A 25,158-nucleotide genomic window follows, 5' to 3' on the forward strand; every position below is an offset into this window, starting at 1 on the left:
TACCAATACTCCTGATCTTAACTCGTCATGTATATAAAGCACACCTGCTCTCAGAATCAGTTTCTTACATTCCAACTTCTACAGCACCATGGGCAAGACCAAAGAGCTGTCAAAAGATGTCAGGGACAAGATTGTAGACCTGCACAAGGCTGGTATAGGTTACAAAACCATCAGCAAAAGGCTTGGTGAGAAGGTGACAACTATTGGTGCCATTATTCGCAAGTGGAAGACCCATAAAAGGACCATCAACTGTCCTCGGTCTGGAGCTCCCTGCAAATCTCGCCTCATGGAGTGAGGATGATGATGAGAAAGGTGAGGGAGCAGCCTAAAACAACACGGCAGGAGCTTGTTAATGATCTGGAAGCAGTTGGGACCTCCGTCACCAAGAAAACAGTTGGCAACACACTGCGCCGTTATGGATTGAACTCTTGCAGTGCCCGCAAGGTCCCCCTGCTCAAGAAGGCACATGTACAGGCCCGCCTTAAGTTTGCCAGTGAACATCTAAATGACTCAGAGAAGGCTTGGGAGAAAGTGCTGTGGTCTGACGAAACCAAAGTTGAGCTATTTGGCATTAACTCGACCCGCCGTGTTTGGAGGATGAAAAAACGTGAGTATGACCCAAAGAACACCATACCCACGGTTAAGCATGGAGGTGGAAACATCATGTTTTGGGGCTGTTTTTCAGCAAAGGGTACAGGGCAACTTCACCGCATTATGGGGCCAATGAATGCAGCCATGTACTGTAACATCTTGGACAAAAACCTTCTTTCCTCAGCAAGAACACTGAAGATGCCTCGTGGGTGGTTTTCCAACATGACAATGACCCAAAACATACTGCCAGGACAACAAAGGAGTGGCTCAAGAAGAAGCATATTAAGGTCATGGAGTGGCCTAGTCAGTCTCCAGACCTTAACCCGATCGAAAACCTGTGGAGGGAGCTGAAGCTCCGAGTTTCCAAGAGGCAGCCAAGAAACCTGAAGGATTTAGAGACTGTCTGTAAAGATGAATGGGCCAAAATCCCTCCTGCGCTGTGTGCAAACCTGGTGACCAACTACAAGAAACGTCTCATCGCTGTGCTTGCCAACAAAGGTTTCTCTACAAAGTACTGACTTGTGTTGTGCTTGGGGATCAAATACTTATTTCCCTTAATAAAATACATAACAATTTATAACTTTTAGATTGTGTGTTTTTTATGCATTTTCGACTGATATTCTGTCTATACCCATAACCAGTAAACAACCATAAAAACCAGAGTCTGATCATTTCTATGGAAGTGGGCAAACTTACAAATTCAGCAGGGGATCAAATACTTATTTCCCCCACTGTAAATCTGCTGCCATCTACCAGAATGATGAAGATGAAACGAGGGTGGACATTTCAGCAAGACAATGATCCCAAACACAGAGTCAAGGAAACTCTCAACTGGCTTCAGAGAAAGAAAATAAAGTTGATAGAACGTCCCAGCCAATCACCTGACTGGAATCTAATTGAAAATCTATGGAAAGAACTAAAAATCAGAGTTCATAGAAGAGGCCCACAGAATCTTCAAGATTTAAAGACTGTTTGTGTGGAAGAATGGGCCAAAATCACCCCTGAGCAATGCAGGAGACTAGTTTCTCCATACAGGAGGCATCTTGAAGCTTCATTACCAACAAAGGCTTTTGTACAAAGTATTAAATAAATATCAGTAAGCGTGTGATTTTGGTGAGATTAGCTATTTGTGTTAACAAGCAATTGAACAGGTGTACCTAACAAAGTGAAAATTGAGTGTGTGTGTGTGTGTGTGTGTACGTACACACACACACATATATATTAGCTCTGAGGGTAACAAAGAAATCAAGGGGATGCAATGACAAGCAGTAAGTGGTTTACAGGACGGAGCTGAATGTTTGTCATTACTTTTTCTGAGGAAGTATCTGGCCCATGTTTATGCATCATGGGGTGGGAGTCTGCAGCTCAGACTCCATCCGTTTTTGAACTGACTGATTAATTTCCCCACTCAGAGCAATGAGTTAATCAATGCTCGACTCTTTGGCTGGGATCAGTACTGTGTGCAGACATATGTAACAGACGCAGAATTTCACATGAGAGTTCTGGATTTTGAATTATTTACATGTTAACATTTAAAACTTCAAAATTCAGGGAGAGAATATAGTGTATATGGATGTGTATATGTCCCATTTCCGAGGCTGATAAAACAGCATTTCATTAGTGTAGAAAGCTAATCTTTTGTACAAGTATTCACATAGTTGCAAAAGTATGCGGACGGCTTTCAGTACCTGCTGTGACCCTCTTATCTCTTAAATCAATTGTCTACAGCAGCTTGGAAGACTTTAGTCCATTCCTCAGGGAAGAAACTGCTTTAGTTCAGAGATGTTGGTGGGTTTCCTCACATGGATTGCTAGCGAAATGTGAGCATTTTGTCCTCAGTTTAGGAAGTTTCAGATGTGTTATGATGGCCAATGAATGAATGAATGAATAAATAAATAAATACTAATGTAAATAAACTTTTGATGGTGAATCTCGTCTTATTTGCTGACAGGTCAGTGAAAAGGGAAAATATCAGCTGATATCGACGCACAGATGATATTTCTGTTCATCCCTAGAATTTTCCGACTTTTGCTTAATAACCATGACCAGACCATGAGCAGATACAGAACATGAAGACAGTGTGGCTCAAATTTGTGATACTGTGGAAGAAATTAGTGAGTGAAAGACTGGCATAAACAAACCCATCCAATAGTTTGGTTCAGATGGAAAACTCTTAATAAGTGTCTGGTCTCCGAGTCTCTTCACCTGTGCATCTGGTTGCTGTGATTGAGGCAGACAAAGGAAGAAAAATGGAAATCTCCCGAGTCCTGCAGACATCTGCGTGAGCACAGACAGTGAAAGAAAACCTTCCCTATTCAGCAGCTCTCTGACAGGGTCATACAGCACCAAACACACTGGTTAGTCCAGCAGCTGCTAAATGGAAATGATATGAATTTCATTACATCTCTCGGTGCATTCTAATTTTAAATGAACACAAAGTGAGCTTCTTAGATTTTTAGAGTCAAAGCTTACACATACAAAAAGCACTGAGACAAAATGGATCAATTGGGAATCACTTAAACTTTCTACACAGAACCGTTTTCTGTACTTAAAGCACACTTACTGTGTAGTTTCAAAATTTGTGACATTCCATGCTCTTCATTAGTGCATGATGTTACTACTTAAGCTTGTACATTAGATTAACACTATTGATCTGGGTCAGATACAGTTAACAGTTTGAGTGCTTTGAAATCAACAGTTTATTGATAAATAAGAGTGGCTGCACGTCACCTGTTGCTCCGCGATGAATAACCTGTTTAGGTTATTCTGAGCGTGTTAATGGTTGTTTTTTGTCTGACTTGTTGTTTTTCTGTGCCTTGAACCAGTCAAATGGTTTCTGGTTGTTTTTGTCCTTTTGTGCTGTTTTTATTTTGTTTTGGTTTGTGGCTGTATCATTGGTCGTTGGTTGTGGAGTTCGGCGGAGCAGCCGTTGTGTTCTGTTGGTGTGTTCTGTTGGTGTGTTCCTGCGATCCTGCCAGCACTGTCCATGTCCCCGGAGCTGCCCGAAGTGACGCCTGAGAGTCCCGCTGAGCTTCAGGAGAAGTCCTGGGGATGTTAGACTGGAGTCAGTGGTGGATGAGGATGAGGGAGGAGGAGCTTCGTGTCGGTGGTGCCGTCTGTCCTCAAGGGGAACGTGAGATCTTTGGTGGAGAGATGGATGGACTGTGTGCGCTTAATGGGACCCAGAGGGAGTGTGTCTTGAGAGGAGCTTTGGAGACCTGGTTCATACGACCACAGTACGTCTGTGCCCCGCTTCACACTCTAGGGGTGGACACACTCCGTTGGCGTTAACATCCTTCCCTCGGCAGACAACAAGGAGACACCACTGACGAGAAACACCATGCGATGACACGATCTATGCTGCTGCTGCTATGCAACCGACAAAACAACTTCAGGCACCGATTTGCAAACTATTTTTGTATATTTTTTGTTTATTTTTTCATAATTTCTAATTTTTATTGATTTTTGATTATTCATTTTTTTTTTTTTTTTTTTTTAACCTTAATCTGATTTTATCTTTTTTGTGTTTACTTTTATATGAAGCGAAGCTATGGTGACAAAGTAATTTCTCTTGTGGATCATTAAAGTCAGTTTAGGTCTAACTTAACTTAAACACTAAATTTAAAGCGCATCCACACACTTTTTTTAAAAAAAAAATTCAACTCAATTATTTGTAAAATGCTGTTGCTTTATAACCTAATAGTATGGTTTCAGGAAAGGTAGCTTTTATGGTCAGGTCAGGCAAGAGGTGGGGTTAACAGGTCACAAAAACAGTGCAGGGTTAACACAGAGACAAACAACCATTCACAGTCAATTTAGAATCACCAGTCAACCTAACAAACATGTCTGAGGTGGAACCGGTAACCAGTACTCAGACCCAGGGAGAACATGCAAAGCCTGAAAAAACCTTCTTGCTGGGAGGCATCAGTGTTAACCACAGAGCCACTGTGCTGCTTCATACAAAGGTCCAATATCTAAAAGAAGCTCAATTTACATGCTCCATGTGCTTCCATAACATGCCACATTGCTATTTCTTGGTCAAAAGGAGCAATTGTAGCGTGTAAAGTGTGTTTGAAGATAATGTTCAGTATATTAATCTAATGAGGGAGAAATCCATTTCAACCAAACACCTACAATAAAAAACATTTGGCCGAAAAAACATCATGACATCAGATGCATAAAAATGAAACCTAAAGAAACTTCACTCACATACTTTGACTTGAATAAGAATAGTATGGAGTATAAGAAGAGTATAAGAGTAAGTAAGTATAGTATAAGAATAGTAGGTTAATAATGTTGTAATATAATTTCAAGTCGATGTTATCTACAAACATACACTGCCATGACTAATGCAGAAAACTGAGTGAGATTCATGCTAAATATTACACTGCTTCAACTACTACACAAATCATAGTCGATGAAGACAGTAAGATGGCATCTGAAGTTCACCAAAAATCAGCGATAAGTATTATACTTGTGCATTCATTATTCTAGAAAATGAATAATTTATACAGAATCTGTTTGCAATGCAAAAAATATGTGAACCAGCAATGCAGCAATTACAGCAACTAAATATTTCTGGTAGTATACAGTGACTTGGAGGAATTTTAGCCCATTCCTCAGGACATGACCACTTCAGTTCTGAGATGTTGTTGGGTTTCCTCACATGCACCTCTTGCTGCATGACCTGTTACTCTTCAAATGAAGCTTACAGACAGATATCCTGACATTTCCTTTTAGAATTCACCAGCACAATACCAAATTCTTTGGTATTGGTGACCCAGATAGAGCAAAATAGGCCCAAACAAAGGACATGACCACAAGGTTCTGATACTGGAAAGTAGTGTTGTTTCATCTCCACGACATGACACCTTCCATTTAAACCAAACAGTTCTACTTGGACTCACCTGTCATCTTTCCCAATAACCTTCTGGCTAGTCCACATGATGTTTAGCAAACTGCAGAAATGCTTTGTCACTCTGTCATGCACACCATGGATGTTCAGTGTTCTCCTGATGTTGGATTCATGAACATCAGCCATGAGAGGTGCCTTTAGAAGCTAGGAAGTTACCCTGAGCTCCTTTTCATCCATTTTTAATCAATACATTTCAATTTCTCAACTTGCTGTTTCTTTCAAACTGTGAACAAAATACTATTTACTAAGGCTAATAGTGCAACTTCTTTGTATTCCTTTCAGATTTTGTGTTCTGATCCTAAATGTTTAAAGTTGGGACGTAACTACAGGTTAATGAGAATTTTGCTCCGTAATACAACAGCTCAAACCTTTTACACACACATTCACACACTGAATCTGTGGTGTTATGCAAAAGGCTCTCTCTGTGGATTTATCTCATTATTGTTTAGTGTGTACACTCGCTAATTTCTTCCCCACAAGCAATTTGGCTTGTGCTTGTTCTAAAACCAACAGAGTTCCTCAATATTCCGTCTGATATTTGTTCAAGTATATGAAATGAAGTTTGGTACAGCTGAGAATCACTTCAATCTGCTTCCCTAAACAAATCTACATGGCCGCAGCGGCAGAAGCTCTATTCCACCACTCCTTCTCTTCTGTGTGCGGCTAATTGGACTGAGACGGTTCCATACACAAGGACCCGTCGGTGGGTTTAGGTCATTACATGCGATCTCTGCAAAAAGTTCATCACCTTTTAAGCAGAACTGACACAGTATCTCACAGTTAAGGGGGAGCTTGTTCATGAGTAATGAGTGTAGATATATTTTTTAATGGTGCACTGCATTAAAAATGAAGCATATTTCCTTTGGAATAAACATTCCTTAAATGCTAGAGAAATACTTGCCAGAATCTTCTTGCTCTGTAACTCTGCACCTCCAAACTTTTTTCTTCTTATGCGTTTTGTAAATATCTAACGTAACTCAAAGCTTGACTCAAAATATTTAGACATTAACCATTTTTTTTTATTACATTTAAATCGTTTAAAAAGTTTTTTTATATATATATATATAATTTGTAACAACTAATGGTGCATTTAAAGACAAATGTCACCACTGATTAACACTTGCGGTATTTGAATTACTCGCCAATGGACAAAATTCAAAGTATGGCTGAACACTAGGAAATTGTGCTTTCTGAAAACAAAAAGTCATTACAGTAATGATGCTGCTGATGGCAGCAGGTCAGGGAACAATGCAAGACCGGGGCGACCCAGGAAGACAGAGTTGTTTGGAGAAAGTTGCTGGTAAAAACAAAGTTAAACCCTTGAGATGTCATGAAGGTCTTCCAGACAAAAGCACAACTTCCCACTGTTCAGCCACAGTTTGAATCTTGTCAGTAGCACAAACCATTGTGAGTTACGATAATTCAAAACCCCTGAGCTTTAACGTGTCACAACAACACTTTCAACTCTAAAGGGTTAAGAAAGGTCTTTAATAAAGCAGATAAGAACTACTAGCACAACTGGAAAGGTATACATCTGGGCACATTTCCGACACTGGGAAGTTTTACTGTTAGCATCATATGATGTGGACCCCTGTCCATCCCCATCCAATGTTGCTTTCAAGACATTCATCTTCAGGCTTTAAGCACGAACTGAAGAGTTCACTAGTGGAGCTGAGAGAAGCCTTCACACAGCTGCTGAAAAACATTTAAAAGCACTGACCTTCATGTGAACTGACAGCATTTTTTCATTTTGTGAGTCATATGTAATACATTTTATCTCTAATCTTGAGACAGAAGTTCTTGTGACTTGGCTCACTGAAAGTCAGAACCTAGGACAAAGGCGCTTTCTTTTATCCACCAAGCTCAAAACAGTCATGTCAAACTTCATCAAATATTTTTTGACCAAAACATCCCAAGTAGACAAGTATTTACGATTCAGTCAACAGCTTCTAGTATTTGTTGGAAGGAGCCACCTGCAGTCACCATGAAATCCTGATGCAACATTTAAGTAGGCACATTTCAAAGCTGTGTATTCAAAGTTCTTCTGCTGAAGCGGCATTGTGTGTGTGTGCATGCGTGTGCGTGTATCCAGTATGAAAAGCTTCTTAGAGCAGGATTAGGATCACCATTGTCCACTGGCTTATGATACGACAAGGATTTATGCGAGTACAAAGATATGTTTAGAAACACATCCCAGAACTCACACACCCACACCAGCCCTGTATACCAGGCTTTGAATTTTGAACCTTCTTCAGTGGTTTAGCCTTGAAGGATTTTCTACTATGTCAGCCACGTAGACTCACTGGCTGCCTTTACAATGACACAAGTACTCCACTAATAATCCCAATGAAAATGCTTCATGTGACCACCCCAGTCAGAACAGACTGGTTGGATCAGATTGAAGGGGGGTGGTGGAAACCTCTGGTAATCTGTTCAATATGAAAGTCTGATCTCCTAATAACCATGTAAACACCTGATCTGCTGGTTCTTTCTGAGAATGTCTGCTCCACGTGGGGTGAACAGCAGGTGACGAGTTTCCAGAAGGGACAGAAACATGGAGGTAGAAAAACAACCGGTTGTTTTGAACGAAGCAGGAATCCATTGCAAACATGGAAACATCTTAATAATTTATTTATACATTCTCCATCACTTGTTCAAATGAGTGTTTGCCAAGGTTTAAGGAAGCCAGAATCCATGTTGACGGCAATGCTGAGATCTTTGAATCATGTTCTATTAAAGAGATTCCATGTTGCAAATAAAGTTCAGAACATAAGCTTCTTCTTCTCCTGTTACATTTCCTGCAGATTCAACACTTCACACGTGATTCAACGTGAGGGTAGAGCCAATAAAAGGCCACAAGTATCTTCTAAAGGTAATTAAAAAAAAAAAAAAGAAAAAACAGCAAAGTGGGTCTCTCTGATGACAATCAGAGGAATTTAAATGTGGTTGAAATAAATATTGTTCATGAAAACATAGTGACAGTTACATTTAAACCCGGAAGCTACAAATTACGACCAGCAGTGTGACGTGCGGTTAATGCTAATTAAAACCACCACTGTTGCAAGAGTCATCTTATACTTGGGCACATTGAGTGTATGTCGTCACATCTTTCAGTGCTATATGAATGCTATTGTACTGAATCAAATATCACACAGGTACAACACACACAAGGACAAACAAACAGCACATGGAGTTTAGGCCCAGCAGTCAATTCATTGGTTGAGGCTTAAGTTATTTGAAAAAGTTGGGGCACCCTCCCCTTCAACTGTCAACACCGACCATCATTCACAAAGCAGATCTCTGGGAAAACAGAGAGACAAAAACACGGAAGGAGAGACGACAGTGGAGGGGAGTGAAAGAGGAGTGGAGGGAGGGAGTCATATCATTACAGACGGATGGCCTGCGGCACTTCCAGGTAAAAACCCTAAACGGAACAGACAGACAAGCACAACCGTATAAAACCATCTCAACCACCATATGGCTCCGGGAGATGTCCTTGCTGTGTCCCTCAAAACATCCCCCACTATCCACACCGCCAGCCCCCACCATCCCCGACACACTCGCTCTCCCCTTTCCCATGCCTTTCTCCCCCCACCACCCGTCCTGTCTCTCTCATTTCGGTGCTTTTGAAGTTTGCTGCTGCTGATTTCCTCTCTGAGCGCCACCACCTTCCAGCTAATCTGGATCTGATGGTGACAGCGGTCACCTGGGCAGCACTGATAGCAGCGAAGCATCATTAACATTTACCGTAGCGCCCGCTTTTAAATTTTCTGATTATCACCGAGAGGGTAAACACAGCGTGAGCACTATTTGAGACTTCTGCTCAGCTCCTCTGACAGTTGGCGGCACTGGGAATCCGTATTTTAGGTGTATAACAGTAAATAAAGCCCATCATGAAATACAGTAAACCAGGCGTACTGTCAACACATAACAGACAAACGCTGAGGAGGAAAGTGTCCTGTGTAAAACGTACCAAATCTGTGTGAACATCATTTTTAATCAGAACTTCTAAAGTGACAATTATAATCACCGTTATTCATGCCAACTTTAGGAAGCAATTATTTAAATTAACTATTCAATATTTCTTCAAGTTTTAACTTGTATTTAAAGCAAATCTGTTTCTTTATTCTGTCAGTCTGACAGAGTTTCTACTTCACCTTTTGGAAGCAGCTACTAGTCTAAAGCTAACTTTGTACTAAATAAGTAGATGGCTTTGTTTTTGATGTGTTCATGTGATCTGTTGTTGTGTGTTCTGCATGGAACTGTTTGCCTCTGCATATTAGGCAGGCCCAGACAATGCCTGTTTTTAAAGCCCTTCTTAAAACACATTTTTATTCTTTGGCATTTAATTCAGTTTAAGGGCTGCCTTTTTCATTATGATGTTCATTTTGTCTTAGTCCTTTTTATTTAGCATTGTTTATCTCTCGTTTCTTCACTGTCTTTGTGTTGACTCAGTGTTGACAGGCACAGGCACAAAATGTCAGATACGAGATCCCACAGATGCTCGATAGAATTGAGATCTGGGGAATTTGGAGACCAAGTCAACACCTCAAATTCATTGGTGAGCTCTTCAAACCATTACTAGAAAATCTTTGCTTTATTGCAGGGCACACTGTCCTACTGAAATACCCACCAGAGAGTACTGTTTCCATGAAAGAGTGTACATGGTGTGCAACAATGCTTAGCTAGGTGGTAAATGTCAAATTAACATCCACATGGATGCAGGACCCAAGGATTTCTAGCAAATCATTGCCCAAAGCATCTCCTGCCTCTGCTGGCTTGCCTTCTTCCTGTATCCTGGTGCCATGTGTTCCACTGGTAAATGACACACATGCACCCACTCATCATCTTTCATTGGTCCCTGGTTCAGTTCTGATTCTCACAAGCCTGCTGGTATTTTTAGTGGTGGACAAGGGTCAGCATAGGCACCCTGACTGTGATCTTATCAGATCACTATATTTAAGTTGGAGGTTAAAGAAATATTGTCCATGTAAATGAAACAAAAGTACTTTATGCAAAAATACACATTGGGGAAGATGCAAACAGTAAATGCAGTGCAGTATCTTAACCTTAGAAACAGTTTCATTGTTTTTTGTATGAACAAAATCCACAAAAATGCCCATTTTGATGCAGTATTTTGTGTAATCGGAAAGCTGTTTATAGAAGACATTTAAAGGTCAAATGTTCTAACATCTCACTACTGAAAATGTCAGGACGTTATTCTGTTTTCTGTGTTGATTGAGTATCCTCGACGTGTTCTACTGAGACCCACCCACCATTCCACCACTATGTGTTTAGGGTGTTGCAGGTCTGACACTGAGGCCAGGGCCCGGAGGTGAACAGCCTGTAAGATAGATCAACACTCTGTGGCGGAAAGTTGTTTTGCTCCGCTGGGAACTGATTTTGCTCAGTAAAGATTTACCGGGACAGTCAAATTGTTAGGTGGCTGCATGCATTGATGGGCAGAAGAGTAACAGCAATGTAGTCGTACACTTTGAATTAGGCTGTTGATCAGTAGCAAGTATACAAGCTTTGGACTTGGGTACTTGACAGTTCGGACTTGACAATTTCACTTTTGAAGTACAGACTCTTGTGAACGTCATTCCGGATGAAGAATGAAAGAAAATGCATTCTGAGTTACCTATCGAGGCATCTTTGATAAAATGGACAGGGCAAATATTGGTATTTTGACTGCACTTGGTCAGATGGCACTTTAAACTGGATCAGTACATGGGCAGTGACTGATGGTGCACTACAATAACACATGTTGATAAATGCCCATAGTTTACAACAAAATGGCAGTGATTGGTTGCAGGACTATCCAATTGCACACAGAGCTATTATTTTCCCTGTATTGGATGAAACACCTCATAATGTAATTCCAATAGTATGTTATCAGAGCTCATCACTTGACAAACAACGTCCACATCTTTCAGTAGTAGCTACTGGTTGATGTTCAGAGGGTCCATACCTCTGACTCTTTGTGGAACAAATACTGTATAATACAATGGCAACGGTCTTAATATTTTTCAGGTCAAGGACCCAAAAACTGATGGAGAGATTAAGGGACCCCCTACCTACATGTCTTCTATATTAAACTCAGCCTAGTGCAAATGATAAATATACATTATTATTATCATTTTGTATTCAGTATTATCATATTCATATAATACACAGGTTCAAATATTATTTTTTTATTTCAAACATGTGCGACAATAGGGTGTTTGTGAGGGGGAAAAAAATACACATATATATATATGTATACATATATATATATATATATATATGTCAATCAATCAAAGATTTTGCAGCTTTCTGTCTGTGCTGTATGGTGTTGCCTTGGCTTGTCTGTTAATGTGACCTCATGTGAAATTATAGTTGGAACTTAAAATATGGCCACTATGGTGGCGTGAATGTGCGTGAACGTGTGTGTGTGTGTGTGTGTGTGTGTGTGTGTGTGCTCTTGTCTCGTTCCTTTGATTTGTTTAAACAGCGGTCATCCACAGACACCCAGCCACGCTTGGCCACATTAAACCTCTTCCACTAATCTGCCACCTCGATTAATGCCAGCTAAAGAGCAGGACACACAGAAGCACAAAACCACACACATGCACAAAGTGATTTGGCATTCATTGGTCCAGACAGGCTAATCTCTCCGACTGCATATTGGAGTGTGTGCTTGCCAAGGGACGAGCAATCGGAGCATAACATCACCTCCACAGGACCAAGGAAACAGAAAGAAATTTAATGAAAGAAAAGAACTGGGAAAAAAAACCTTCATCTTGAAAATAAGCCACAGGATAGTCAACAGGAGCACACTGTAAAGCTTTGTTCAAAACTGAGTTTGCATAATTCTATAAGTTTGTATGAATTTCAAATAATATTCACTTGCTGACTTAATAAATGTCTTCTGGCTCAGTATCACCATAATTCTGACGCAATCTTCACATTAAAATGCACTTAAATACCTTTACTCATCATCAGGCCATACAAATGAGACTGTACAATACCTCAGGAAAGCATTTACAACGAAATAATGAGCTCGCTGGTTACAGCGCAGCACTGACAAGCCCAAAACAAACAAAACAGCCTTAAAACTTAAATTTTAATCAAGCTCAATTCATTATGCGCCGAATTCTCACCCCGCTGTAATTTAGAGTGGAGTATCTCAGAGTGTAATTCCTTAATGAGTGTAGGGGAAAATGACACAATATGTTAATTGCCTCATGCAAGAGGAGTGCAAACATCTAATTTAAGAAAATGAATGTGCGAGGGGAGCTGTGGTAACAGTGGGGGAGGCAGCAGAGGTCAGAAGGAGCAGGCAGCCGACAGCAGCCCTCAGTCAAATCAGCCTGAGCTGCTCGGAGTGGGCTCCAACTTCAGAAGCTGAAAACGGCTGTAAAGTAGTGAAAAGTCTTGAACTCATCAGCAAGGAAGTGTAGCAGCATCTGCCTGAGATGTGAGGATAAGCAAACAAAGAAGCTTGGTGTTGAGACAGTCAGATAGGAAGTGGCAGAGAGCTCTTAGTGTTTATCATCGGCGAGGCAGTGACTAAGAACAACACGCGAGTCACTGACGTATTTGGAAGCATTACTCATGGATTCAGATGATTAATTAATAAATAATCACATTCTGGAGCCACAAATGAATGCTCTTCTGTGCGACTGTTCAGTCATGCTCATACATACATGCAAATGACTGATGTTTGAAACCCCCGTTTTCTTTACTGTTCAGTCAAACAAAGCTTAACAGCAGCTTGGGCAATCTAAGAAATTATAGTTTGAATTATGTCTTACTTTTTAGAAATCATCTCTGCACAAGCATTTTTATTATAGTGACTACATTTACATGGACACCATTTCTACAGCCAGATAAAAATTCATTCTGATCTGAGATTCCAATTTAACTAAACCCATCTGATACAACATACTAAATCTGTTAGCATGTCCCAAAACAGCAAATCACTGCAGAGGTTTGATTTGTTTCTTCCAGCATCAGTTCTGCTTCAAATATAACAGAAGAACCAACAATGAATTCAGCCAACAGAAGAAGTTAATCAAGACGTCTCCATGTATCCAAAGTTTTTCATGTGTTATACAGGAACTACAAACCCATGTCGCGCTAACAACGCCTACAAACAACAGCCTGCTAAAACCAAAACAGTGCGAAACACCATCGACGCAAACTTCCTGTCAAAATATTGATACCAAGTCCACTTTCACAAGAAATATTAACACTTTTATGACACAGGTTTTCAGAGAGGCAGGAAATATCCAGGTATATAGTTCAAACACATCACAGTGTCCATCACAAGCATGTACACGAAGATCATGTCAACATGATGTTATTTCTTAACAAAATCATATAAATAGAAATGATAGAGAATGTAGAATGTGACTTCTATTGTCAGTTCTGTCAGGTTGTAACCTGAAGACCACTCTGCCTGGTCCAAAAAGAAAGTCAGAGTGACTGTTCTCATTTTGGTTTTTGTTTGAGAGACTTTTTTTAAGTGTGATTTGCTCAGATTCTCAGTCTTGATATTTGCAGATTTATAGATATAGATCATTACATTCCCATACATTCATATACACAAGTAGACGTCTAAAAGTATCGTTATCAGTATCGGGATATTAGCCTTGGTATTACTTGGTATCGGATAGAAAGGAAAAATAGTGGTACTGCACATCCCTACTTTTTAATGTCATTTGGAGTTGTTGATACTTATAGGTTATATTTTCATACTGGTCCAGGCCGCTTGAGATCAAATTGGGCTGAATGTGATTCAGATTGAAATAACTCCTCCCACATCATCACTCTGTAAAACCTTCTCACTACAACCCCACAGTGTGGTCACAACAGAAACAAGCTTAAAACTCCTCAGCTGACTGGTTGAGCCGCCTTCTTAAAGGAACTGTCAATCAGTTCGAGCCATCATTTGGATTCAGTGACAGGGATACTGCACACATGTTCATACAGATTTATTAAACAATGTTCTGCTCTGCTGATACCACCAAAAAAATAAATAAAATATAATGAAACAAAAGCTGTGTTTTAAGTTTTAATTATTTGTTTGACTTGACCGCTTCAAGGTTTGCAGAGAGCAGGGCGATGAAAAATGTATCTGCAGGGAGTCGGTGGGAGAGCCGTGTCCTTGTGGCTGGCTGTCTTTCTGGATTTTCATTTGTGTTTTGACTTATTCATCCAGTCGAGAGGCCATATCAGCTGTGGTGGTGGATTTCAAATAGAAGGCAACCCAGCACAACACAACACGCAGACGCACAAACACAAAGTCTTCAGAGGAGCAACCCTATTAGAGCAAACCAGAGACATGGTGCGCAGCCAGTCTCTGCACATCAGCATTAGAATTTCAAAGTAGCTCTTGATTGTTTGATCTCATATCCAAAAATGATTGTTGGTTATATAAAAAAAAAAGTATGAGAAAAAGCAATTAACATAAAACTGTGGTTCTATTAATATCCAGTTTTCTCTGTAGTCTCGTGGCTGGTTGTGATCCATAATTAACAGTGAAAAGATCCCATTTTCACCTTCTGCTGTGGTTCCCCACTGGACCAGCTCTCTGGAGAGCGCAGCAGAGAGAGAACAGTGAACAGATGATTCTTCACAGTCTTTTTTTTTTTCTTAATTTTACAACCTGACGCCACTGACGCTTATTAAATGCTTTTTTTATAATGCCTCAGCACAAAGCTTCTTTGTGTGTTACGTCTCGGTAAACCCTGGTGAGTTGAACATGAGGCTCGTAGCGTGAAGCTGTGCTGCAGATCTGGATGCTGCGTCTATAGGTGGTAGAAGTGAAACAGACCACCTGCCAGGGTGATGCCGCAGTGATAGTTTTTTTTTTCAGATCACGTCTCAAAGCTAATTCTCATAGCCCTGACTTCAAAGCAGCTGCAGTCATGTCTATTGTCACATTGAGCGACACACACAACAACAAAACAGGGTCGCAATGGCTGCCACAAACTTATCATATGTGGCAGTTATGCATCAACTCAGCTAAACAACTGAGCTATATAATCCTTTATTTGCTGTAACTACGGCATTGGTAGTAGGGCAGCAACGCAGCACTGATGCCATTAATGATGACAGTTATGTATATATGCTGATTTTTGTGGAACACAGAGTTAAGTTTTACCTGAAATAGTTTCCCACTATACACAAGCATCCCCACAGATCTGCCAGTATTATCACCACAAATACACAAGTCAGCAGCATCAGTGTCAAAATAACAAAAGAGAAGAAGTTGCACACTCAAAAACAACAACAACAACAACAAAAACCAAACACTGAAACTGCCCCCAGTGAGCCACTGAGTTCTTTATTTATAGATGTCAAGTAGTTGTAGTAGTTAACCTCCCACCACCCCCTGCAACACAAGCTAGGTGTCATCAGAGCCCTTCAGCAGCCCACAAGACTGGAGGGAAAGGAGGAGCAGGAAAAACACATCAAATAAACCCTCAAGGTGTGGATATCCTAACCGGGCTTTTGTCAAAGGCTTAAGGAGATATCCCAAAAACGATAGGGAGGAGTACAAGAGGTAGAACATCGTCATCCCTTAGGTAGCTGGTGCATAGGAGAAACTCAGGAGAGTTTTCAGAAAGCATTGGATTCCAGTTCTTCTCAAACCTGGTTAATGCACTTAGACAAAAACTGGTCCACCCCAAAGACAAAACACCGAGGTCGAAAGGAAGAAACCAAACAAGCCATCCACAAACATATGCTCCAACAGGAGAGCCAGCTCATCAGGGAACGACACAGTGGACAAAGGACACTCAAATGGTTTGACAGAGGAGTAAAGGAAGCCATCTATGTCCACTTGGAGAAACTTTCCCTGAGGAGAGGAGGTGGACTCAGATTTAACCTGCCATCAATTTACAATACAGTTTTAACTTCTGTCAGTTTCAACACCATTCACACCTTGAGGCTCTGATGGACAATGGCTCCTTAGGGCATCATTCATGGGGAAAGAGGACGGACACTAGTCGCACTAGTTTCTGGTCAAGCACGTTTCTGATGGGTTTTACCCACAGACTTTCCCAAACCTCAAACTTTCCACCAGTCCCTTAGAACTGAAGAAGCTGCTTGGATGAGTGGTGAAACATCTTCTCTAAAGTCAACAAGTCCAGTTGCTTTTTTTCAGCACTTTTTGGGTCATTAACCAAAGGATTAATTGACAACTCAGAAAATAATCAATAGAATATTTTTTATCAGTGGATTAACTTACCAACTGAAAACAAGAATCAACATTATTAAACTGTAGATTTAGCGCTATGTGGGTGGAAGTCACCTTCAGCAGATCAATCATATAGTTTAATTTTATATTGTGATAAGAACAAGCTACTGAAGACACATCATACTTGACTATCTTTGCAAATAACTGAAAACACCTATCCTAAATACATCTGCAATGAACAATGAAAAGTACTGTTAGGTAACAGTTGAAATGGTTTCTTCATTTATAGATTTCAAGTTGAAATGTGTCATTATATGGAATGTGGAATGTGTCGCAGATAAAATATTTGAATAAAGGCATGGAAGTTTAACGGTCGGAGTTAAGTTAAACAAAGGAATAATAGGCCACCCCAAAAATAATTGATAAGATTAAAATTCTTTGATTTTGAAGCCTATCTGGTGGTGATCGTGTCAGTGAAAACATTAGATAAAATATTCAACTGTTACAGCTTGTTACTATATTTACTGTGACATTCAGCACAAATCACATCCAGTTTCAACAGCACATAAACTGACCATCAGTAACAGCTCCTGTTTATTACAAGAGCGCTATTTATATGTTAGATCAATCAGACCATATCAGACCATCCCTCCTCCTGAGGAACCTGACAACAGTAGGTTCTCTCTTCAATAATGAGTTCAGCTCCAACTAAATCAGCAGAAAATTAAATCTCTCTATTGATTAGTATCATTTGATTCTCACTTGGTGGTGCAACGTAAGTAAATCAAATTACTGTCATGCACGTCATCTGAGCACCGTGGAGTAGAACCTGTTTGCAACAAAATGGCTGCTGTTGGAGAAGTGACCTGTTTAGAGTCCTCGGTCACATCAGTCGTAAAAGATATTGACAATGAAATACCCTTAAAGGACCAACATCTAAGAGCAGTTAAGGCATTTGTCGGGAGTGAGTGAGTCGCTTAATGATGCATACATACTCTAATTGGTTGAAGGACTGTCCAGTTGCTTGCAGACGTATATTTTTCTAAGTACCATTTGAATCACGCCCCATAATAAAATCCCAATCACATATGGAGGGTCTCCTCTTCACTACCTCATGTGTGGAAACACACATCAAAACGTCTGACTGGGACATGTTTACTGGTGTCTTCAGAAACAGTGGAGGAGGATGGAAAGGTTATATATATATATATATATATAGTGATATAGTCATATAGCACTTTCCTGGTAATATAGTGTTTCCCATACAATGTTAATACTCTGACTGCCTGCCAGGGTCTAATTTTCTCCGGCATAGTCTCCCCAAATGCTCCCCAATGCATGCTCTTAATTTATGTGCCATATACTGTATAAATATTTTTTTTAATGGTTGGAATAGCATCATAATTAGGTGCTACAGATGCCAGGGGCTCATCAAATTTTGGGGGAAACATTGTAACTGCATGTTTCTGAGGGAAGTCTTCCATTACGCCGTTATGCTGTTTTGACTATAAGCTTTCCAAACTGTTAGCCTGGGTTAGCCTGATGTTACCACATGAACTTAACATGTGACTGCTCCATTTGAAGGCACCATAAGGCCTATAACATCCAAGGTCAAAGATAAAGACAATTGGCACATTCGTCAAATGAATGAAATGTGATTTTTTTTCTTCTTTTTATCACCACTATTATTGCAAGAGGCTGCACGAACATAAAGGAAGTGTTTTCCTGACATGCTCAGTTTGGTTTCTCCATCCACCAGTATTTGATTTCATGTGTTCCACCTATAGGAGACTCTCTGTTCAGAGCACAGATGGACAGATATTTCCTCCCTCTCTTATTTATTCACTTCTAAACTTTTTGTTTGCACCACCAGGAGCTAAGCTAACCCTATACCCCACCAAATTCATTTATCATTGCTTTTATTGTAAACCCCCCCAAAAAGACCAGGTGAACCTGGGTAAAAAGAAATATTAAAGGGATTCTGTCATTGGCATAGTTTGTAACTCACTAGCTTACAGCAGCAGTGACATTTTCAGAGTAACTAAAGGATAAATCCAGGAAGAGATTTGCTGTAATGTAACGAATGTAAACAAATGAATTTCTGAAATGTCACGTCTCCCTCTGAGGCTGGCTCAGAGTATCATTGCTCAGCAAAATCTACAAAAGGTTTCCTCCTCTCTCTTCAGTCAGCTGCTGCTCAGGCTGCCCTGCAGTGAGAGATCACATTCTGAGGGCGTTCCATTTGCCTCCTTCTGTCAAATGAGATGAGTTAATTATGCGGCAAAAAAGTAACTGGCTTTATATTGCAACAACTGTACATAATTGCTGGTTCTTCCAGTGATAATTTCTCCATCAAGGGAATAGCTTTCCATTCATTAGATCCATGGTTGTTTAAAGAGATGTTAAAGGAAGAACGGCGGAGACTCAGAGAGTGAAAGAGAGAGACGGAGAAACAGGAAGCAGAAATAAACAAACCAACAGTGAATGCAGCACTGCGGCTCTGCTGTGATGTGAGACCAGCTCTCATGAATAATGTAGCCGAGTGGCGAGCAGCCTGCAGACAGCCAGAACACTGTTCATCACTACTGAGGAAACAAGACTAAACAAACAGCGCTCTGCTCGGGTCACAGGTGGCTAAACACACATACATGCATGTATCAATCAATCACAGCGCTGGAAACGCACACACCTGAGTACACAAATACACAAAAAACTGGGTGTTCAAATATAGATAGAAAAGAACGCGAGCCAATATTATAGCTTTCATTTAGCAAGAAAGAACAGAAAAGAACGCGAGCCAATATTATAGCTTTCATTTAGCACATTATAAAATATTTATTGCTCCGACAAACAACTTTGAACCTGCCCTGGATGGATTTTCTGGCAACAACACAAAGTGTAAACACGTTCATATGACATCAAACTGATAACTGAAAAATGTGATAAAATATGGACTTCTACACATGATGGTGCAGAGCAACATGGGACATCTTGGCGGATTCAAGCTCAATATTAATCGTAGTTGTGTGTTATTGCTTTTCAATAGCGATTATCACCAGCTGACTTACGCGAGACGTACACAAAGGAAGACAGCAGCAGTGATGTGGGGAGGAGGACGTGGACTGGTAAGAAAAAACTGCGGTTGTGATGATGGGGGAAAAAAATCTCTGGAGAAACGTGAACAGGTAATTAAACTAATAGCAACTTGGAGTGGACTGATACAGCTGATTGACGTTTGAGGCATTGAAAAATGAGAAGACCGCCACACACTCAGGTCCAAGTAAAAAAGGTTTAACTAAAGGACAGCTTGGTCCACAACTTTGGTTCCTACCACTAAAGGTACCACGCTCACAGACAGTTAGCTCTGTCTACAGACCCCTTCATGTTTTGAGGGGCGGGGCCTAACTGGATGCAAAGCAATATAGCTTGTAAACAGCAGTCAGCATATATCAATGGACTGTTTTAGCACACATGGACGCATATTTTAGAGAATATATGAATACACCCACTGTCTGAGACCATGAGTGTTTTAAACAGTTGACTTGTACTGATGGGACAACATTCAATGACCCCTACACTCCCCTACACCTCACTTATTGCATGGACGATTTAACCAAAGGAGGACACAGAGGGGATGAAGTCTGGTCTGTCTTCATAAAGTGACGTGTCTCAAACAAAGACATTAGAAGAAGTGGGGAGGGTAACTAGTACATGCAACTTCTGCTTTGGCACCCTTGAAACACACAGCTAATGTTGTGTTACCTAGCAGTTAGCATTAGCATTAACACGTAACAAGAATCCCCTAAACAAGCATTAACTTCACGTGTTTTCAGTCATGATTTAGTCTAACCCGTAATGTTATCCAGGTTGAAAGTGACCACACATGACATATTACACATATTACACATATCTAACCTGATATGAAGTGTACGCATTTCTCCTCAAACCAAAGTTGTCTACAATTGGCAGTGGCTGGTATGTGATAAAACTTCAAGTTAGTGTTTTCGATTTTTTGGTTTTGGCCCCAAAAATACAGGAAGATGATATTTTCATGGTTGAAAGTGACAGTGTTTGCCTCAAGCTTCCCTCTGTTTTGCCTCCAGCTGTCATTGTGACATCATAGTGACGTAGGCCATGAAGGGGTCTATACACCAGCAATGTTTTCATTCTACTGCTTCTTTCACTAGGAAATATACAAGAGAGTTACCTAGGCAACCAGAGCCTCCAACATCCACTAGAGACCAACTGTCAGCTGCAGGGGATGGGAGATGGGAGAAAAGCGGAACACTTTATATGTGGCCAGGGCTCTTGTGTGTTTGATGTTATGTAGGTAGAGCAGAGGGTTTGTCAGAGGTGTGCAGTTGTGGAGAGATGACGTCCACATCTGGAAACAGTGCAGAGAGGAAACCTGAACGGGAAAGTTATCGGCTGACAGAAGACCTGGAGGAAACTGAGTCAGTATGAGTTTGTCACTGTGAGAGAACAAATAGCCGCACGCTTAACATCATTCTATCGATCAGCAGTAGAGGGCGTCTGATTATTTTGATTGATTAAAAACTGAACAAAATGGTTTTTAAAAAATAGATCCAGTGGCTTGTTTTGCATTTTGTCTTCCTCATCACAAACGAACAACAAACCGACCAATAACTTGTAATCTGGAGGGTAAAAATCTATAAAACCAAAAACAATGAGTTTACTGTATTGCTGCGTATTTGTTGCTGTGCTTCTTTATATCCAGGCACTAAGTCAATTTCACAAAAACCAGAACAACAACTTCCCTCGGAGTGAAGTTTACACCACTTAAGCAGATTACAAATCCCCCTCATTCAAGCCAATTTTCTTTTTCCTTTCTTTTTTTTTCAGACGCCACAAAAGTAACACAACATGTCGCCATCATTTAAACCCTGGAAGTTCATTTACACATGAAAGCAGCAGGCAGCATAATGACCTACTGAAAACAACAAGTGTATTTAAGCACAATAGTTCCCTGTGGAACATGGGTGGATTACACCAATAACAACAGACTATTATCATGGCTGCTCATAACCAGCACTGATTCGTCCCTGGTGACACAAACACAAAACGCTGGAAAATAAGTGCAGAGAATGGGTTATTACTGAAGAGAGAATAGACACGAAACATGTCAGGGAGCGGAGCTGGTGAAATGATTCTGGGTGTAAATTGGGTTTTCGTGTGTGTGTGTGTGTACGCAGGACGGTCAGGAGTAAATATGAAATGATGCGGCATCTGTTGGCGCTTTAAGTGATATATCACTCCATTCCACTTCGTTTAGCATCACTTCGTCTGAGTTAATTGGTTCATGAGGAGCACTAATTAAGGGGAATGGCCTTGTTTATCGTCACGGCAACGCTCTTTAAGCAAAGAGATCTTTTTTTTCCCCCCTCTTTCAGGACTCATGACATTAATCCACCCCTCACTAGTGGTGGGTGGAATGAGAGGGGTGTTACGATTGTCTTGGTTGTGGAGGCTGCATAAAGCGGCTTATTTAGCAGCTTGACAACGCTCCACATGTACTGTGTGCAAATGTAGGCCTGCCTACAACACATGCAAACAACACAGCACGGCCGTGTCCTACCTCTCTACGCCGTGAGGCCCAGCAGGTCTGCTTGACTTTCCAAACCACAGCGGCCACCAGCAGCAGCGACAGGAAACAGCTTGAGAGAGGAGAGACATGAAGACAATCAGTCCAAAGTCAATGCTTACGTACACGTGTTCAACCTTCAAGAAATGAGAAAGAATGAGAAGAAATTAACAGGAGAGCAAGAACTTCACTTCTTTCACACTGAATTGATAAAATAGGTGAAGATGTTTCCAAGTTTTTAACATTGCTACCCATGTGCATTCTGGCTTCGATCATCTTTTCAAGCAGCTGCTTGTCTTTGTACCTCTTGGAAACTCATCAAGTCACCTGATGTTTACCCCGCGTGGAGCAAACATGTTCAGAGCAATGGATTTATTCCAACCAGAGAGAAACCAGCAGATCTCTCGCTAAGGTTAGCTTTCTAATGTCATTTTAAGATCTGATTGGATGATGGCTCGTCCCAAAACGAGGTTTTAGAGGAAGTTAATTTACCACTGAACCTCTTCATACACAGCAGTGGCTCAGGAGGGAGAGCGGTCATCCAGTAACTGAAAGGTTGGTGTGAATCGGCAGCCACGTTTCCATCAGTCTGCCCCAGGGCAGCTGTGACTACTGAGGTAGTTCACCACCACTAGGGTGTGACTGTGTGAGCAGATGAATAATGTATCAAATGCAAAGCGACTTTGAGCGTCCAGTGCATTAGTATTGTAGCTAATTACTTGGACTGGGTATTTCAGAGTTTTGTGCCAATTCAAGTCATAATATTTCTCTAGCCATGAGTCACTTAAGATGAGAGTTTTTTTTCTTCTAGTTCTAGCTAAACAGTCAGCACAAAGGATTTCAAAATCTTTTAGTCAAATTAAAGACGCCAGGAAAAGGGCCGGTTCAGTTCAATTCTCACCATGAGCTTCTTTCAGGATGGCAGTTTACAGTAGCCCACATAAGTTTGTAATACACACTTTGTACATTAAATGCTAAAGCGTTCACTACTTCTAAACACAGTCATAATGTTAAGGGAGTGAACATCCTCAATCACATATTTCCATGCTCATGGTTTACTTTTTAATTGGGGTTTTTAGAATGCCTCAGTGTATCTCACAGTATTTATGCAGTTTCATTCCCATTATATAACTGGTCTCTGAAGATAACATCACTTAAATGGCGTGTATTTTCTTCCTGTATTAGTCTTTGTAGTTCCTAGAGGAGCAGAAAAAAACCTCACACAACCACAATATAATCACAGAGCAGTATCTTCACACTAATTTACTGGCCTCCAGCTCCGGTTTCCGGGGAGCAAAGATGACAAAAGGAGGGAGAAATTCTCAAGGAATCTGCAGCGAGATACAAAACCGCAGTGACCATAGGCAGCTGGGGATTTTAGGACAGCGGAGGGTAGCGAGAGGTCAACGTGAGACATGATGCTCTCTAACAAAGGACAAGGTCTCACGCACACACAGACACACACATTTGGTTTTAAAGTTCAATGCCTTGGGGGCAAAGTTATTTGGCCAAACACAAAGCTCCTCTCTCAAAAAGAACTTCTGACAAGAACTCAAAACAAGCGCACCCAAAGACTTAACAACAGGAAGTCCCTGAGAAAGTGCTGAGGACAGCAGCTCCAGAACAATCCTCTGTCTGTATGTGTGTCAGTGCACGCCCAACAGTGTAAATGGTATTAGTGTTGTAATGAGCGTGACATTTTCAGAGGCAGAACGCTAAAGAGGCTGCAGTCATGGCCTCTTCAATCCACTGTCGACCTCTCGGCTGCATTCAGAAACACAACCAGGAAATCCCCTCCGGTGATGAGGACAAGATGCTCATTGCTGCAACATGAAAATCTTCCGGCTTCAGCATTCTTATCGCTCCCTTTGTCTAGAATCCTGTTGGGCAAAAACTAAAGATTTCTTTCGAAATACTTTCTCCCTTTTGTGCCAGCACACTGTTGACGTCTTCATGGACACACTGGGCCAGACACCTGATACGCACAGACCTCCATTCCCCAGAACAATTAAAGCAAAGACAAACACGGCGCAATGATTTTCCATCCAGTAAATTCTAAAAACCCCTCCGCTGGCTGGGATTCAAATCCAATCAGGCCCAAGATTCCCCATTCAATCTGTTTTACCGCAGCTCACCATTAATGGGCCACAGGGCCTGAGCTGAGCAATCTAACCAATGGAGTGGGGTGGCTAATTGTCGCTATTACAGAGGCATTAGGAAAGAGGAGGGAGGAGGAGGGAGGATAGAGTGAGGATGGAGGAGCAGCTCTGTAGGTTTGTTAACACTCCGCTGAGCCTCTTGATAGGTTTAGGTTTAAGACCATTCAGCCACAGGTAAGAGGAAATCGAACTGATTAAACAACAGGGGACGTGTAAGAACGCGAGGGAGCGTGAACACGAGATTCTGTTTCCGCTCTTTAAGTGGTGTAGGTAGGTTTGAACAAACGGAAAATAAAAATGGCAAAAGCACAATTCATATGACACGAGCACGGCCAGTCACAATGGAACATCTGGACCCCAGCAGGCAGAGGCACAAAAAAAAAAGAAAAAAATCAATAAGCTCTTCGCCGAACATGAACCACAGATAGCACACACAATCGGAAACAGGTTTCCATCTGCAACAAGCAGCGAATCAACTCAGAGAAGCCACAGGCCTCAAGTCCTGAGAGAGAGGCTGCCAGTCACGTTTCAGAGGGTCAGCATCACACCAGCTAAACGCCTCACAGTCACAAAGATACTTAACATCCAAAGAAAATCAGTGCACCTGCGTCCTGAAAACAGATGATCCACATATGAAGGGATCAACTAATCAATTCAAAGATCGGTGGACAAAGTCAAATATTGTTGCCACCAAATGGGGACA

At 41.0% G+C, this 25,158-nt stretch overlaps 1 protein-coding gene across 5 annotated transcripts in view; it reads right to left on the reverse strand.

Annotated features, from left to right (window-relative positions):
• Positions 1 to 25,158, reverse strand: part of atrnl1a (attractin-like 1a) — a 266,309-nt gene that overhangs the window by 84,148 nt on the left and 157,003 nt on the right. For all 5 annotated transcript variants that reach the window (XM_047602954.1, XM_047602956.1, XM_047602955.1 and 2 more), the window contains one exon: positions 22,291 to 22,369. In XM_047602954.1, the coding sequence (XP_047458910.1) occupies positions 22,291 to 22,369 (79 nt within the window). The remainder of the gene's footprint in view (positions 1 to 22,290; positions 22,370 to 25,158) is intronic.

Source organism: Mugil cephalus, chromosome 13 (genome assembly GCF_022458985.1).
Source record: "Mugil cephalus isolate CIBA_MC_2020 chromosome 13, CIBA_Mcephalus_1.1, whole genome shotgun sequence".
In the NCBI taxonomy this organism is placed as follows: Eukaryota; Metazoa; Chordata; class Actinopteri; order Mugiliformes; family Mugilidae; genus Mugil; species Mugil cephalus.